Here is a 19,202-nt window from a genome sequence, read left to right on the forward strand (position 1 = left end):
TAGAATTAGTGAGTTGTAAGTGTGAATCTATTAACCTCACCTATGATTTATCACACACTTTTGCAGGTCTGTCTGAGAAGAAATAGAAAATAATACCTTTGATAATTATCATTTTCAGCATGCATTTATTTTGAGGTGGTGTTGTGTCAATAGAATTATTAACAGGTTGGTCTCAAACTTATTTCTGTACAGTACATTTTTGTCACAAAAACTGTATGAAGGAAAATACTATTCATTACCAGTCACCTTAAATCCATTTGCGCAATAATCAGGGTTTTTGAAGACAAGGTATTTAAGTGGGAAACTAAAGAATACAGTGTTCACAAATCATAAGCTACCTTCTTTTGAAGCAGATAAAACGTGCTGCTCCAATACATGTTACCTGAAAATGTTTAGATGAAACGCACATTGTAGCAAGATCAAAGAGCAATAACATTTACTGAGACCTCCCTCTTGCTTGGTGTTGTTGAAAGGCTGTTGAAACTACTCATCCCCTTAAAAACTCTGAAAATTAGATTTTTACAAAATCTTCCTTTTCAGGTGAGGAAATCAAGGCTCAAAGAGTTCAAGTGGGGAAGAAAAGAGTTCAAGAGTTTGGGGGGATTGCTAAAATATTTGTAGCCCTAAACCTCTTCTCATCTGTCCCCAAGAGACTAATAAAAGAGAGGCCCGGCTGTAGAAAAACCCAACCTAATACACTGCGGGTGAGATCCACGTAGGCACTGACTACTTCCTCCAGCGTGCACTTCACAGAATGCTTGTGGTCAGGTCCCGAAAACCAAAGTGCCATATGTCCAAAATGTACAGCCATGTGTATGTATTTACATTGCTCACAGGATATGCTCATTCCAGAGAAATGAGGAATTCAAGTCTTGTCTTTGTGTCTCAAGAAAATCTACATTTTGGGATTTCTGATTTACTCTCAGTGTGTTATGGCATTCCAACCTGATCAAAATCTTCCAGGAAAAAACAGACTCTCTCTGCCTGGAGGGAAGGGAAGTTGGAGGGGGGCGATTTCTGGTGATAGAGATTAGAGAAAGAAGGGAAACGAGTGAATTTGGAAAGGGGGAGCAAGAGGAAATGGGCTCTGAGAAGGGAGAACAGAAACACACGAGAGGAAAATTGAGTGAAATTCCAAAAGTCAGACACCATAACAAAGAGCATAGCTTGCCTTGCCCAGAGCCCAACCCAGACTGCATCCACACACTCTCTTGCGGAAAAATCTCCTGGAATCGTGCCCTTGCCTGAAGGGTGAATGGTTTAATTGATTTAGGGGGAAAAAATTGCCCACAATAAATGTCTGAGAGCAGGGACCTTAGCAAAATATCTTGAAACTAAAAGAGGAAAAACAATCTTGTACAGACTTTAATTATGTATAAAACGTGCAACCCTTCCTTGAGTGTTATCAGTTCTCCAGGCTCCAACGAGTAGCCTATGAATGAAACCCAAAGGGCGGGGTGGAGCAAAGGAGCGCAATCGTAGCCCAAGAAAGGGCTCGTCAGCTCCGAACCCCCCACAACGTCATCGAAGCAGGGGCCTATAAGGAACTATAAAGCTCGCAGCAGCTCCTGAGCCTCAGTGCTCCAGCTGGTGCCCGGGAACCCGCGCAGGAGGGGACCCGGGAGTGCTCCGCTGGCAACAGTACCGAACATCTCTTTTTCCGACTATCTCATTCGTCCTGCCTGCTTGATTCGCAAACTCCTCGGACAAACTGCCGCCCTTTTCCCCATCAGCTGCGAGCTCAAAGTATCTCTTAACCAGCCAGGGCTGTGGTACCTTCTCTATCTCGCTTCCACGCCAGGGCTGAGGTCTGCTCAGGAGCAAAGGGACCGGGAGGCAGAGAACTTAGGAGGAGTCGGTCCGTGCTGGCGGTGGGTGAGTGAGGGGACCCGGGGCTGCAGACCTACCGCGATGGCCTCGCTCCCCGCAGCCACGAACTGGACCACCAGTGCGGGAACAGCGGGTGCGGACTCTGGGAATCTGAGCGTAGCGCTCCAGCCTGGGGCAGCCGCGGGGGCGGCTGAGCTGAGTGGCTGCAACTGCTGGTCCAAGCTGGCAATCTCTCTGCTTCCTCCACGCTGGGACTGGCCGCGGCTTCCCCGGAGCCTTCGCAGCCCCGGGCCAACCTCACCAACCAGTTCGTGCAGCCATCCTGGCGCATCGCGCTCTGGTCCTTAGCGTATGGCGTGGTGGTGGCCGTGGCGGTCTTTGGGAATCTCATTGTCATCTGGATCATCCTGGCCCACAAGCGCATGAGGACCGTCACCAACTACTTCCTCGTGAACTTGGCTTTCTCCGATGCCTCTATGGCAGCCTTCAACACCTTGGTCAACTTCATTTATGCGCTTCACAGCGAGTGGTACTTCGGCGCCAACTACTGTCGCTTCCAGAACTTCTTTCCCATCACAGCGGTGTTCGCCAGCATCTACTCTATGACGGCCATTGCGGTGGACAGGTGAGTTGAAGACTGAGGGGAAGGAGGGGAGGCACAGAGAGGAGCTTGGCAGTGGGATAAGATTTCAAAGGAAATGGTGACGAAATGGGTCTGATAAAAGGAAAAGGACTAAGAAAAAAGTCCTTGAAGAAAGGGGGTCACTAACTTATTTGTAGTTCTCCAATGGCTGAAACAGTTTCTGTTTCTATGGCCTCCCCAACTCCCACCCTAATGCCCTCATCCCCACTAAGGGCATGTAGAGGGACTGAAGAAGGCAAAGAGATGGGAAAAAAATCTGTCATTCCAAGTAGGACAAACTCAGCTAGAAACGCTTAATACTAGCATATTTTCTCAAATGGCTTCAAACAATTGCCACAAAAATTGCATTATCTGTAAAATGTACTTTTTTGGCCTTCCTTATCTGATTTCACTTCCCAGGAGTCTGTGGAGTACACGAGCTGAGTAAATCCTGTGCCTGGAAGATGGCATCCAAATCTTTCAGATGATAGGCAAGAAAAAGCCCAAATAATAATAATAAATGGTTAACAAATGAGACACACACTTTATAGCTGTTTAAGATCATTTTTTTGGAACTGTTCCCCCTTCTACAATGGGGATTATGAGATTTTTAAGCAATTACAAGAAATTGATAGACCTCCAGTATTTGTTTTCATATTTTAAGTTTTTAAAATTTCTGTGTATACTTTCTGGCTCATATTGAACATTAGCAAATGTGCATCCCAGTGTCAAGATAAATAATTCTCTACCTATTGCTGAATGGTTAATTTTAATTCAATATTATGCTTAAATGAACCACACCAGTGGATTCAGTCCCCACTTTGTGATTGGCGGGATCCTGGTGGCAGGAGATTGATGTCACTTTAACTTCAAGTCTCAATGTTCTCATCTCTTCTACCATTAACAAACTTGTTTCAAAATAAAATGAGGCTTACTGTTAATTCTCACCACATTAAGCCACCATTATGAGGAAAATAAGAACAAAAAAATACTTTTTTTTCTTAAGCCCATCCTCTGTTTACTATTTCAAAACAGTGAACACAAATGTATTGATGACATAAAGTTTTAGAAATAATTTTCAAATACCAGGCCCAGGGGGTTAAATTGTAGGAGCAGGAGGTAGTTGCCACTAACTAGGATAAATAAGCACAAGCCACACTTTTTAAACCTCTGAAACTGCCAATCATCCTTTCCCCTTTTTCTCTAGTTTTCCACAAGTATCCACCCCTTCATTTTTGTAGGGACAGAAGTGAGTAGAAAGCAATAACAAAATCAGCCCCAGTTTGAATAAGTGACATTGCCTCTAATCCTGCTCCACCAAGATAGGAAGTTTCTTTGGCTTGAGCTTCTTTCTTTTTTGTTTTGGTTCGATTTATTTTTCTTTGTTCTGATCTGGAGGAGAGTCATTAGCATATCATGTTATGAAATTCACACAATGTTCCTGAAATGTTAATGGTACACTGTGAAATGTAATGAAAAATTAGGGTGTGAAGTAGGTATTTCAAGTTTACAAGAGGAAAAAAGGTCATTTTTTCAGAATTACTTTATGCCAATATTTATACAAAATCTGAAATGGTCTTGGAGTTTTTAAATTGATAATGGTAATGCTATTTCATCACAATCACTGTCTTGAAGTCAATGAATACTTCACTACTTATTCTTAATTTCTTTACTAGAAAATATTATTAATTAGCAAAATTATTCAAAATTTAGTATCATAGGAACTGAAACAAAATCTGAAGCAAATTCAGTTCAGATATTGAAAATCTTTTTAAAACTATTCTTTTAGATTCCACATATAAGTGATATCATATGGTACTTGTCTTTCTCTTTCTGACTTACTTCACTTAGTATGAGAATCTCTAGTTGCATCCATGTTGCTGCAAATGGCACTATTTGTTTTGGTAGATTCACGCTATTACATTTAGAATGGATAAGCACTGAGGTCCTATTGTACAGCACAGGGAACTGTAACCAGTCTCTTAGGATAGAACATGATGGAAGAATGTATATACACATATGTATGTGTATGATTGGGTCACTATGCTATGCTGTACAACAGAAATTGACATGACACTGTAAATCAACTATATTGTGATTCAAAATGAAAAGTTATTTAGAAAAACCCTTTTATTTGAGCAGCCAATTGATAAAAAAAGAATCACAAAAATAGAGATAAATTTTAAAATCAAAGGCTATACAAATGTAACAGTTATTAGAATTTTCAATAGTTACTAGTCCACAGAAACTTTCTTCATTGGTATCTTATCAAATGTGAACTGAAAATACTAGTTCTGTGGTATCTGCATTATTTTATTGATTCAAAATGTTCAGGTGAGTCACTGGTGCCTTTGGTTATGTTTGCCTGGACTCCCTGCCTCATACAGCACATAGCTAACAGCATATGCTCACAGAAATTATATTTTCTTCTATAATTACTGCTTTATTGAACTACCTGTGAAATTATATAAGCCCTAGTTAGGTCTTAAATGATAAAGGAATATATCATTTAGATTGCAGTGTTAACACTTGGCTTACTGAATTGTGTTTTCTATCCCCATTTAACATAAACTGAATTGTATCCTCCCAAACTAAAATGGAAAATGTACTGAATTATTCTGTCCTTCAGCCTAAAATACAAAAGATTTTTTGAACTTTAAAACTGTTTCAGCTTTGACTCGGGCACTTATGGCTTTCCTTTTGCCACGGCAAAATGCTTGCAGCCTCCTATCACCTCAGAAATCTTAGACCTGAAAAGGATTGCAGATATTCTCTTAAGGAATACTTGTATTTTATAAGTGGAGAACCTCAAGCCAATAGTCACACATTTTGTTGAGTAAAGAGCATTTGAGTTTTCCTTGATGTGTTTTGCACTTATTCTACACTGGAAGAATTGTCTGATTATTTTTTTTTAAGTATGGTTGATTTACAACGTTTCTTCAATTTCTGTTGTACAGCAAAGTGACCCAATCACACACAGTTCCCTGTGCTGTACAATAGGAACCCATTGCCCATCTATTCCAAATGTTACTTATTTCATTTCTAATTCCACATTTTTTAATGCAATGTTGGTAACTCTACCAAAGATGTGAATGTGAGTTCAGAGGTTCTGATCTTATCCTCAAACATCCTATCCTGTTATAAAGTCTTGCAAAACTGTTTTCATTGGCCCAGAAATCATTTTTAAGTTTTTCAAAGTTCCTTTTTGCCTGGAAGACTTCATTGTCCCTCCACGCGTGCACACCACACACACACACACACACACACACACACACACGGTAGAATTATTTGCCAAAATTTCTCTCCACCATCCTTCACAAGTATGCCATTTTGATACGTAACAATTAACACAACATTTATCTGAAAGAAGCTCAGCTTTCCCAAGATCATAAAGTAGAACCAAGATTCAAGCCACTGCAGTCCACTCACTCCAGCACCTGTGCTGCCCTTAATCTCTATCCTCTCTTATGGTTCCTAAGGAGTTTCAATGACTGCACGGTTCAATTGGACGTTATTACCTTCATTTAAATTAGAAGTTAGCACTTGTTTTTACTATATACCGTGCATGTATATGTAACATATCTTACATATATATTACCTTCTTTTAAATTAGAAGTTAGCACTTGTTTTTACTATATACCGTGCATGTATATGTAACATATCTTACATATATATTACCTATGTTTTGAGAATGAAAATGTTAAAAATATTAATAGAACAGTTAATATAATAGAAATACTGTCTTTTAAATTTTATGGCCTATATCACTTGACATATAGAGATATTAAAAAATTGGAATTTTTTTTCCATTTTCTAAGCACATTTTTGAGGGTAAGTTAGAAACTCTAGAATGGTTCATTAAAATATAGTAAAGAACAATTTCAGGACATAGGTTCCAGTATTGATTTTAAAATTTCAAGAATTTTAAATTGACAGTCACTGTTTTTACATAGACACCCTAAGGTAATTGAATATGTTTTATTTAATAGTTCAAAAGCATTAAAAAACACAGCAAAAATACTTTATATTCTTCAAACCCAGGGACACTGACATAAATAATTATTAAAATAAATATATTTAATATAATCATTATATTTTTAGCCAAATAGATAAAAATTTATCTTATATGCCACACTTCTTAAATTTCTTTTTCATAAGGTTAAATTTTATGCAAAGTATTCACAGAACCTCTGTCTTTTGAAATTCATTATGGATGGAAAAATAAACAGACATAAAAAATCATGAAACTTCAATCTGGTAACAAATTATCTAAATGTACTGTGGTAAATTTCCCATTGCTTTAAATATTATGGATATAAATATTTTGATAAATTTTTTAAATGCCTTTATCAGTCTTTAATTCTAGTGCTTAAGCAAATTTCTCATTCCATTCTACTTTAGGGAGAGCCACTGCCCATGCAGTTAATATTCTTTATTACAGTAAAACTTAACTCATTATTCAGCCCAGATAATAAACTCCATGATTTTAGCTTAGGATAAACTGCTTTATGTTTGCATTCTTTGCAAAATAGTAATTAAACTATGCTTTGGAAAACATTACTTTAGGAAATTTATTGTGAATCTTTAGCTTTTTCTATTTTTTAATAATTCTTATTTAAGTTTTTTAAATATCCCTTTTGCATTCTCTGAAATTACTGCTATAGTGAGCTGCGAAAGTTCTATAAAATTACAGTGCAAATTCTTACAAAATTAAACGAATACATAGCAAAAGCAATAAATGCATATTAATTGGTGAAACAAAATAAGATGTAATCAGAAGTGGCTTCTATATAACTAGCAAAATTTCAGTTGATATCAAAGTTACATTAATGACAGGGGGCAGGGGGAGAAGAGTTTATATCCTATTTAACAGACTCAGTATATAAAACAAGAAACCCTGAATATATAATGTATTCTTACACACTAATAAAAATATAGAACTCTAATATAAAAAGAACAAAAGTAATCAACAGAGAATTTACAAAAGAAAATAAAGGTGTCTAAAAAACATTATATTATGGGTTGCTTATAATTTGAATCTCCCTTTCCTCCCCAGCTATTTGGGACTATTTTCTGCTATTTTCAAACTATTCACATCTAAACTCTTTCCCCAACACTCTCAACAAGGCTTACTGAGAAATCCAGTGAGCATTTCAATCCTTGACTTTCTTGACTTTTCCTCACAGGTGGCCACTGCCTCTTGGTTTCCAACTTTCCTGATCACCTTTTCTCCCTCTGCCTCTCTTCCATGGCTGTATTTCTGACTCTCTGCTTCTACATAGTGATTAAATAAGTTTCTCGGTGCTAAATCCTGGGCCTGGTTTTGTCCTTACTTTATTCTTTCTCCCCAAGTGATCTCATTCAAACCTGTGTCTTCATTTTCACTTTTGAATTAAGTTTCTATTTTTTACATTAACTAATTGTTTTTTTCCTGAAATACAGAAGATGCATGACAATCCATACAATAAAGCAGACAAATATAAATGAATGAAAAATTGTCTGGAAAAAAATAGAGAAAATAATAAATAAGGGTGACATTGTACCATGCACATTCAGGTCAAAGAGTACTAATCATTTATGAAAGCTAAACTTCAAATACGTCTCTGAGGCTCTTAATAAACACACGAAAAGGGAAATACAATTAGTAAACTGGTTTGCACCGTCCATAAAAACATATATACACATTCCTTAAAGCTGAGAAATTTCTGACATTTGAGTTTCAAGAAATTCTTTGTGTAAGCAATTAAGAGGACACTTAATTGTGTCTTCAACCACAATGCCATAAATGGAAAAGAAAATTTCTAATAGGTGTTTGTTTAGTATTCCTCTGAGTAGGCCAAAGGCATATGCCAAAGCAAACTCAGTGAATGAAGTTCTCAGGGTAAAACCTCTATCTGAACCTAGTTTCTAGATGGTCTGGTTTGCTGCAATGAAAAAACTGCAAGAAAGGATTAAACTTATTTCCTCCAAAAGTATTTTTCTCACCTGAACTTTGGATATAGCTTGAGAGGCAGATAATTCAAACCTGTAACATATGGCAAAAGCTCTAAAACGATTCTCATTCCATTCCCCAATTTCTGACCCTGATCCATTCTCTACACCAGTCTTTTATTTAAATGTATTTTCCCTTATTTATTAAAAGGATTGTACATGAACAGTGAAAAAAATTAAAAATATAAATATTAGAAAGTTAAATTTACTCATAATTGTTCTACACCCAAAATACAGCCTTCACCTTTATGATCTTCACATTTACATTTCAACTCTCCCCTCATTTTTGAGATATATGTATTATGTATACATACACACAACTCATGCACAGTACAATATATACATGCATTTAAAACAATATATTTTAATTACTTAATTAGTGTCACATTATGTCATGTTTAATTTCATACAGGGTTATTAAATATTTATTAGACAAATTATTAATCTTGGCATTACATGAAGCTATAGATGTTTATCTTGCTCTATAGCATTTTTATTTTAATTGTTTAAATTAAAAGATAAGATAAAAATAATACACATACTTGGTTTAAAACTCAAAAAGTAAATGGATCACATTTAAATCCTCTAAACCTCTCTGAGCTCTGGTCATGTACTTGGTGTTTCTACTTGGATATCTGAAAAGCTACTTAAACTCCACCAAACCCATTATCTTACCTCCAAACCTTGTCCTCTTCCAGTGTTCCCATTTCAGTAAACAGTATAAGCATCCATCCAGTTGTTGAAATATCTCCCAAATCTATTACCTTCTTTCTGTCTCTACCCCTACTTCCCTAGCCCACGCTATGGTTATATCTTTCCTGACCTACTAAAAAATCTTGGTGCCCTTACATCCAGTCTTAGTCCACCCCAGCATATATAAGGACATGTTTCTGCACCCCTACTTAGAATGCTACAATGTTTTCTCATTGTTCCTATGAGAAGGTTCTTAGTCCAGACAATAAAGCCTTGTATAGCCTGATCCCTTGATCTGTCCAATGTCAACTCATACCAAAACTCAACTGTCCTAATCTTTTTCTAGCCACTCTGATCCTCTTTAAAGTCCCTAAATATATGATGCTGTCTTTTTGCCATAAAACCTTTGAACCCAATTTTCCTTCTGTCTCAAATTCTCTTCTGTCATTTCTAATTAGTTGAAGGTACTCCTCATTTAGATAATAGCTCAAATGTCACTTTCACAAGGAAACCTTCCATAAGCCTCCAAACTTAAATTAAATGTCTCTATAGCTCCTCTTAGCATGTTAGTCATAGCATTTATATATATTAAATTTCATATTTATACTTAAATTTGATTAACAATTTCCTCTAATAAACTTGTAAACATCATAAAGACAAGTTCAGTTGAGTGCCTATCATACTGGTTTGCACATGGTAAGCACACAATCTGAATTGCTAAATAAATGAATCATAAAATTCATAAATAAAACTTGAAGTGATGAGATAGAACTTTTTTCTATTAAAATCAGCAGATTGCTAAGTATGTAGTAGATGGCATTTTTACACATGCTTCTAGACTGACCACATGAAATTGCCAATTTTTATAGTTTAAAATGTCAATGAATATTTCATATGGTTTAACCTAACAGCTGGGTATATACTGTCAAAAAAATCTTTCAAGAGTGCAATTGGCTAACATGTTCAAGGATATTTTTCAAATCAAAATTCAAAGAACTGAAAAATAACTAAAAATTCCAACAAAACAAAATGAGCAAATAAATGATAGGTCATCTAAAAATAAAATTCTATATGGAAAATTTTAAATCACATTTGAATATAACATCATGCTCCCAAGTCTCTAGGCCCATGTATATAAATGTGCTGACATTAACATGCATATCCAAAATTTTTTAGTGCATAACCTTTGCTTATAAACCATTTCTTGCTAGTCTTCAATTATTTCAAAGAGTTCCTAGGAAGGTCTGATAAGAGTTCATCAGTAGTCCTCTTTAGCACTTCCTTTCTTCCCACCTTTTTGTAGCCAGAGAGAGAGATAAGAGAGACTGACTGAGGAAGAAGAGAGAAGAAAAAGCAAACCACTTCGGTATCAAGCATGACAGTTTCAGTGGAAGAAGTCATGTCCTTCTCCCGATGGCTGTTGATGGCCTATTGCATCCAGATTTGCAAGTCATAAAGTAGAAACTTTGCCCTCTGCCTGAGGTTTCTGTGATGTCTATTTGTGTTCCAAACAGACTGGAAGAATGATCTTGTCCCTAACCTTTGTTCCATTAACAATTTCTTAATGACCAGTGTTCCTTCATTTTCTACTTGCAACTCTCTCTCCCTGAGGCTCACCTCTAAATCATATCTCCAGGATGAGGAACTGGCCCAGTTCTTTTTCCCCATGCCTCATCGCTTAAATCATTTTTATTGAGGTTTGCTCACTGGTACATTAAAAATGCTGCAAAGTAGACAACTGGGGTTTGCAGCCCCACCACTTCATTACACAAAGCAGAGTCTGAATCTCATTTTAGACTCAGCAGTTTATCTAACATCTGAGGAATTTTTAAACCACAGACAACAGTCTGATGTAATTCTATATGTGCAAGAAGGTAGATATAGATTTGATTTGCTCTGAATGTTGAGACTGGGTAATTTTCATTTCCTAATTATCCATAAAAATTCACTTATTTTACATGAAACAAAATACATTATTAATTAATTAATATTCTGGAGATGGGTGTGGTGATGGTTGCATGGTTGCACAACAATGTGAATGTACTACTAAACTGTACGCTTTAAAATAGTTACAAGGGTAAATTTTATGTTTGGTATATTTTACCACAATACAGTTTTTAAATTAAAATATTAATTAATTAGTAGTTCCCATTGTGGCTTAGCAAAAATGAACCCAACTGGTGTCCATGAAGATGTGGGTTGATCCCCTGGCCCCCACTCATTGGGTTAAGGATCCGGCTTTGCCGTGAGTTGTGGTGTAGGTCACATACGCGGTTTGGATCTAGGTTGCTGTGACTGGCAGCTATAGCTCGATTTGACCCCTAGCCTGGGAGTTTCCATGTGCCAATAAAAAGCAAATAAAATAAAATATTAATTAGATAAATGTGTGGCCCTAAAAATAAAATAAAATAAAATATTAATTAATTAGATAAAACTGTTCAAATATCTAATAATTACTCTGAGATATTTGCTAAAGAGTTTGGATTCCCAAAGAATGACCTGATTGAACTTTGTATAGATATTTTTGTGATAGATGTTTTATAGCAATATTTTTAACACACTTTGTAGGCTAATTAAAATTATGAAGACATCTCTTGCAAAAAGAGTGCTGTTAACATTAAAGTAGATTATTTTTTAAACTGAGAAATATTTTTTCCAGGATTATATAAAAATTCACACTGTGTGAGGTAATTTAGAAGACTTAGCTCAGTGTTTCTATTATTTAGTCTGGTATATGACAAAGGTTTTTAAATATTCACTTAAGTGCCCTATTTTGAGCTTATATTATCATCTATAAAATTTTTCTCCTTTAAATTTGCCCAAGTATCAAGGTTATTTAAATTCTTCTTTACATACACCTGTCAATAAGGAAAACATGTATCTGATTATAGTACTAAGCAACAAAAGGCTCAACTGTGTTCTGGAGCTGGTTTATTCTGTTATAGGGAATCAGTTGTGCATATTTCTTCTCAACTCTGTATTCAGTGATGTTACTTTGGTAGTTGAAATCATGGTAGGAGTATTTACACCACAGAAATCTGCAAACGCCAAAAAAAAATCAGTTTTGTTTTGTTTCTGTTTTTTTTTTTTTTTCTTCTTAGAGTACTTGCGGCTACACCTTTACCAGCACACAAATCACTATATTTGTAATTACTCATTCATCAGCTATTTCTTTAGTATCTTCTAAACATTTTACAGATATGGGGCACTCTGGAATAAACAAGATAGACATGTCCCTTACCCTAATGAAACTGTACTTAATTCTCAATTTGAACCCCTCAGCTATATTTCAGAGTTCTAAATCAATAACCTATTGGATCTCACTATTTGAATGCATAATAAGCATCTCAGAATTTACATGTTCCAGACAGTTCCTGATACTCCTCTAAAACATACTCTTCCTATAATCTTCTGAGGTCAAAATACTTTGAACCTCCTCCAGTCAGAACTTTTGGAAGTATTCTTGGCTTCTTTCCTTTTTTTTTTTTTATCATGCAAGCATTAATTTTATTTATTTTCATTAAACAGTTAATGGTACACATTTATTTTTATAGCTGATGCTTACCATTTACTTATTCTAAAGTCTTTCTCCCAGTTTTACTAGGATATAATTGATACACAGCACTGTGTAAGTTTAAAGTGTACAGCATAATGATTTCTTTCATACTCTACACCCAGTCAGCAAATCTAATCACTTCTACTTTCAAAATATATATAGAATCTAATCACTTCTTAAGATGTCTATTATTGCCTGTCTAGTCCAAGTTAATATCATATCTCACCTAACTGGTTCCCCTACCTCTGATCTTATTCCCCTTTAGTTTGTTCCAGTGCAACAGAGTGATCCTATAATAAGTCAGATCATATATCCTCTCTATAAATCCTACAATGGCTTGCCAGTTAACTTAGAGCAGAAGTCAAAGTTCTTACTATGATCTATAAGAATTTATAATAACTGATCCTTTATTACTCTCCAAACTTATCTCCTACTACTCATCAGTCCACCACTCTGTTCCATCATCACTGGTCTCTTCTGTTACATCCATATATTGAGCATGTTTCCACCTCAGGATCTTACACTCTGTGTGAAACACTGTTCCTCCAGATAGCCACACTGTTCATTACTTGTACTATGTGGACCCTGACTACTCTATTTAAATTGCTTTAATTTTTTATCACATGTATCACCTTATAAAATACCCTATCATTAGCTCATCTGTAATGTTTACTGTTTTTACGTGTTCCCTACTGGACTGTAAGTTCCACTAGGACAAGGCTAGATCTGTGTCTCAACTGAGCAAATGAATAATATGTAGTCTATGGTAACTATGAGAACACATAGCAGGAAAAGCACATTTACAGTGTTAGAGCAGAATTACATAATAATGTAGAAGCATTTTTTAAGTTCTTTATTTTACAAAAGAATAGAAATTATCTCCTAATAAATTGGCTATGAGTAGTTACTATTTAAATAAAAACAAAACATTTTAAGCACACAACCTAATATGTGATTATCATATTAAACTGAATCATCTGTAAAGAAAAAGATTACAAGATTTTCAAATGAGCACAGGAACAATTCAGAAGAAGTTAAAATACTCACAAATTGAGTGTTTATGTTTAATAAGTATTATGAATCACAATTCAGAATTCCTAGATGTAGAGGCTTAATGAATTTAAAAGATGTCATATACCATGTGTATTGATTTATATGCTTCAAATTATGAAGGATTTTTTTTTCCCAATAAGTTAACTGCATGGTGTAAAATAAATTCTAAACTCTTAAACTTATATAATGTTTTCAAGCTTAAAATGTTTTAAGCGGGTGGTTGCCACACAGTCTACCCTGGGGGGTTCTTTCCCAAAAGCCGCCTCCCCACACCCCATAATGCAGAGAACTTCAGGCTGCCTCACTTCTATTACTTTTAGTTGGCTGAGCAATCTTTAATTTCCTTCTACTGCAGAGCCATTGTCACAAGAAGCTAACATTCAGTGACACCAATAAATTGTTGAAATAAAAATATTTTCAGTATCCTTCAACAAAGATTTACATAATCTAAATTTTACATTGAAGGCTATGGTGTTTCCGAATCAAAAAGAAATAGTGTAATGATATTTTAAAATAATAGATTAAAAATCTTTCCTATGTAAGAAATTACTGGTAATCCCTATTCACCAGTCACAAAACCACTGATGCGACTATCTTAAGGAACAGGAAAGAAAAGGTCTCCTTAGAAACATATAAAAGGACACCATTTTAAAGTTTTACCAGCTCAAGAAGAGAACACATAAGCCAAAGAATACACACACACACACAACCAATTCTATACATGCATAATTTTACACATGCACTTCTTGCTTTGCACAAGTTTCAGTTACCAAGATTATTAAGTTACATAACACCAGTCCCCTCAACAGCACAGCTTAAATTTTTGCTACCACGTCATATTAACTGTGAGTACTTGAATAAAGTAAAAAATTTAGCTACTAGTTCTTTAGTCCATGAATCACTCTACAAAGAACAGATGTATTTCATAATCAGTGACCAATATTATTTTTCAAAATCCATTACCAGTTCATGCACAGACAGCAAAGCACATAGTTGCACTTCCTCACTGTCTTTCAGTGATAAACTCAAATGACATCTTAGAAAATTGTCTGATCAAAAGATGGACTTGTCAATAAAGATGAAAATGTCATGATGAAACAAAAAGTGATAACACTGAAAGTGAAATTCAATCCAGCATAGGTGGAGATAAAGAATAGATGATCAAGGGAATGTCAACAGTCATTTTTCAAGATTCTAAATATGCAGCCAGAGGAAATAAGTAAAGATGAATTTCTCAACATCGATGAGGAAAATGAAAGTGACAAATGGTGAAGATGTCCCAGAGACAGTGTAATTGGTAAAAAAAAATCTTCATATTAAAAAAAAAAACCTCAGAGATATTTCACCACTTTCAAAGTTCAAGGATAAAATGTTGGAAGCTGATTCAACTTACAAAGGAGTATAACACTCTTCCAAGGCATAGAAAAAATGTTGGCTCTATATAAGTTATATGAAAGAAGAAGGTAAACACTACTTAAACTATTCATGGTATCTTTATATTTTTGAAAGAGTTTATCTTTAGAGCAATTTTTGTGTAATAGCAAAATTTAGGGAAAGGCACAGAGATTTCTATATATCCCTTGCCCCTATATATGCATAGCCTCCCCTTATCATCAACATCTCCCATCAAAGAGGTACATTTGTCACTATTAACAAACCTAAACTGGCTCATCATAACCACCCAAAGTCCATAGTTTACATTAGGCTTTATTCTTGGTGTTGTACATTCTATGCATTTGGGCAATTATATAATGACACATCTCTACCATCATGGTCTCCTCCAGCGTATTCTCACTGCCCTAAAGATTCTCTGTGCTTTGCCTACTCAACCTTATTCCCCTCAACCCTTAGCAAACACTGATCTTTTTTTTTTTATGCCCAGAGTTTTGCCTCTTCCACAATCATATAGTTGGAATCAAACAGTATGTAGCCATTTCAAAATGACTTCTTTCACTTAGTAATTTGGATTTAAGATTTCTTCATTTTTTTCCATGGCTTGATACCAGGTTTACTTTTAACAATGAATAATATTTCATTATGTGATATATCATAGTTTATTTATTCATTCATCTAGTGAAGGACATCTTGGTTGCTTCCAAATTTTGGCAGTTGCCAATAAAGCTGCTATAAACATACATGTTCAGGGTTGTTTTTTGGTGTGTGTGTGTGTGTGTGTGTGTGTGTGTGTACAAAAGTCTTCAGCTCCATTTGGTAAATACCAGGGAGCAAAACTGCTGGATATTACAGTAAGAGTGTGTTTAGTTTTTGAAGAAGTGGCCAAAGTTCTTAAAGTGGTCTTCCAAAGTGACTGTATCATTTTGCCCTATTAGCAACGTTGCTTCTGTTGCTTCACATCCTTTCCAGCATTTGATATTGTATATTTTCACCCTTCTAATCAGTGCATAGTTTATCTCATTGTTCTTTTAATTTGCATTTACCTGTTAATGTATGATATTGGGCATCTATTGGTATGCTTATTTGCCATCTGTTTATCTTCTTTGGTGAGGTGTCTGTAATCCTATACATACGTTACATCTTTTATAATTTCTCACAGTCCTTGGATATTCTGTTATGTTTATTTCAGTCTTTGTTTTCTTTGCTTTTCAGTTTTTATGGATTCTCCTTATATACCTCTAGCGAAGAAATTCTTTCTTCAGCAATGCTCAGTCTACCAATAGACCCATCAAAGGCATCCTTTATTTCTGTTAGAGTGTTTTTGAACTCTAGAATTTCTTTTTGGTTCTCTCTTTCTTAGGATTTCCATTCCTTTTGCTTACACTGTCCATCTATTACATGCTGTCTACTTTATCCATTACAGCCCTTAGGGTATTAAGCCAGTTGTTTTAAATTCCTAGTACAATTCCTACATCCCTTCTACGCCTGGTTCTGATGCTTGCTTCATCTCTTTAAAATTTCTTTTTGCCTTTTGGTATTCATTGTAATTTTTCTTAATAGTTGTATATGTTGTTCTAGGTAAAAGGAACTCCTATAAATACACCTTTAGGAATGTGGTAGTGAGGTGTGGGGAAGGGGAGCATTCTAGAATCCTATGATTAGGTCTCAGTAACCTAATTTAGTGAGCCTATTCCTCTGTTCTGTGAACTTCACACGTGTTTATTTTTTTCTCTCCCTTTAAATGAGACAGGATGGCTAGAATGGGCTAGAGTTGGCTATTTCTCTTCTCCCACATGGAAGGCTAGATGGGGCTGGGCTCAAGTATACCCCCACCCCCACCTCCCTCGCCACCAGGACAGCTAGACTCTGATAATACTCCAGCAGATTAAACCATGGCCAACTAGCTTCCTCTGAGTGTAGGCCTTATTAAGAACAGTCTTTGGTGTGTTTCAAAATAGTTCCTTTTCCCCCTTCTTCCTGCCAGAAGCCTAAGGGTGTGTTTCTCTGATATTCATTATCGGATCATGGTCGAGTTTCTGGAAGTAACTCTCACAATACTGTCAGAGCTCCCTACAATATTTCAAAAATGTGTATCAATAATATGAAGGGAAAATGTAATATTCTATATAGAGCAAGACAAAATTATTCTTCCACAATTTTACTTTGTAGAAAGACCTAAATATTCATATGCTTCCTCATTTCTCTGTTATTCTGTTGTTGATTTACTTGTAGAAACCTGGACAGTAGTTCTGCCTTTGCTATAACTTGTTCCATAGAATATATCCTAGGTTTTATTACATATACCTATTCCTATGAGGTTCTGCAGTTACAGAGGATACCTAACAATCCTTTGCATAGTAATTTCTGTTCTTCTCTATTTGGATATTTTTAATTTGTTAATTTTTAATTTGCTAATCTTTAGGGGAAAACATTCTAAAAGTTTCAGTAAAAAAACAATCCTACAAGCAACATATATAAAGAATTGTTGACATAATGAACCCTCCTCTGCAATTACATCACATTTGTTTGTTCAAATCTTTTTATCTTTACTAGTTATTGTGGTTTTGTCTTCTTATTCTATCGGTTATTGAAAAAAGTGTGATAGTCCAACTATGGGAATATATTTCTTGTTTTAGTTCTATTTTGCTTTGAATATTTTGAAGCAATGCTTATACTAGTCTAAGACTATTACACTTTCCTATGAGTTCGTCCTTTTTATAATTATGGAATGTCCCTCTTTACACTTAGTAACATCTTACGCCTTAAAGTTTAATTTTTATGATATTTATATAGTCTTTTCTTTTGCTTAGTGTTTACATGGTAATCCCCTTCACGCAAACATTTTAACACCAAGAATGTCTAATATGATTAGAAATCATAAATTTGATTACATCATGTGTGGAGATGTAAATTCCAGTTACACAATTTTTACCTTAGTTTTAAATTAACATATAGTAAAATTAATTTTAATTGATGTACAGACCTAGGATTTTTTTTTTTTTTAATGGCTGTACACATGGCATATGGAAGTTCCTGAGCCGGGGATTAAATCTGAGCCACAGCTGTGATCTATGCCACAGCCATGGTAATGCCAGATCCTTTAACCCACTGCAACAAGCTGGGGATCAGACTCACATCTCCACAGTATTCTGAGCTTCTGCAGTTGGATTCCCACAGTGGGAACTCCAAGATCTAGGATTTTTAATGCATGAATAGATTCATGAGGCAGTCACCACTATCAGGACCCAAAACAATTTCATCACCACAAACTGCCTAATCCTATACCTTTGAATTCACACCCTCTCTTTGCCCTAAAACTTGGAGAGCACTGATTGATCTTTTACCACTATAGTCTAGTCTTTGGGGTAAAAATGTCATATTAATATAATCATACAATATGAAAACTTTGATGGGTTATTTTCACTCAGCATAACATCTCTGACATCCAAGTTGCTGAGTGTATCAAAAGTTTGCTTCACTTTTTTTTTAATTGCTGAAGGTATTCCATTGTATGGAGGCAGCAAAGTTTGTTGGCTCATCTACTCTTTGCAGGATATTTGGGTTGTTCCTGATTTTGCACAGTTATGATCTACTCTATTCATAGATCATAAACATCCATGGAAAGATTTTTGTGTGAACACAAGTTTTCATCTCTTCTAGGGTAAATAAGTAGGAATGGGATTGTTGGGTTGTATGGCAAATGTATGCATAACTTTGTAAGAAATCGTGAAACTGTTTTCTGCAGTGGCTATACCATGTTGTATTCATACCAGCAGTATGTGAGAGTTCTACTTGTTCCAGATCCTCATTATCAATTGATATTGTCAGAATTTTTGTTTTAATTTTAGCCACTTTAATGTGTATAGCTATATCTTGATGTGGTTTTAATTCATATTTCACTGATGGATATTTATGTTAGACAATTTTCATGTGCTTATTTGTCATTAATATATATTCTTTCATGAAGTGTCTATGCAAGCCATTTGCCAATTTTTAAATTGGATTGTTTTCTTACTATTAAGATTTTATTTTTAACAGCCGTATTGTTAAAAATTTTTTACC

At 35.3% G+C, this 19,202-nt stretch overlaps 1 protein-coding gene and 1 long non-coding RNA gene across 4 annotated transcripts in view; one reads left to right on the forward strand and one right to left on the reverse strand.

The window, feature by feature from the left end:
- LOC106507803 overlaps positions 1-19,202 on the reverse strand; it is a 617,638-nt gene that overhangs the window by 388,918 nt on the left and 209,518 nt on the right. The gene's annotated exons all lie outside the window — the stretch shown is intronic.
- The window catches only part of TACR3 (tachykinin receptor 3), a 56,196-nt gene continuing 38,905 nt past the window's right edge, over positions 1,912-19,202 (forward strand). The window contains 2 exon segments of the mRNA XM_003482466.4: positions 1,912-2,026; positions 2,029-2,455. Of these exon segments, the coding sequence (XP_003482514.2) occupies positions 1,912-2,026; positions 2,029-2,455 (542 nt within the window).

The sequence above is a fragment of the Sus scrofa genome, chromosome 8, assembly GCF_000003025.6.
Source record: "Sus scrofa isolate TJ Tabasco breed Duroc chromosome 8, Sscrofa11.1, whole genome shotgun sequence".
Taxonomy (NCBI): domain Eukaryota; kingdom Metazoa; phylum Chordata; class Mammalia; order Artiodactyla; family Suidae; genus Sus; species Sus scrofa.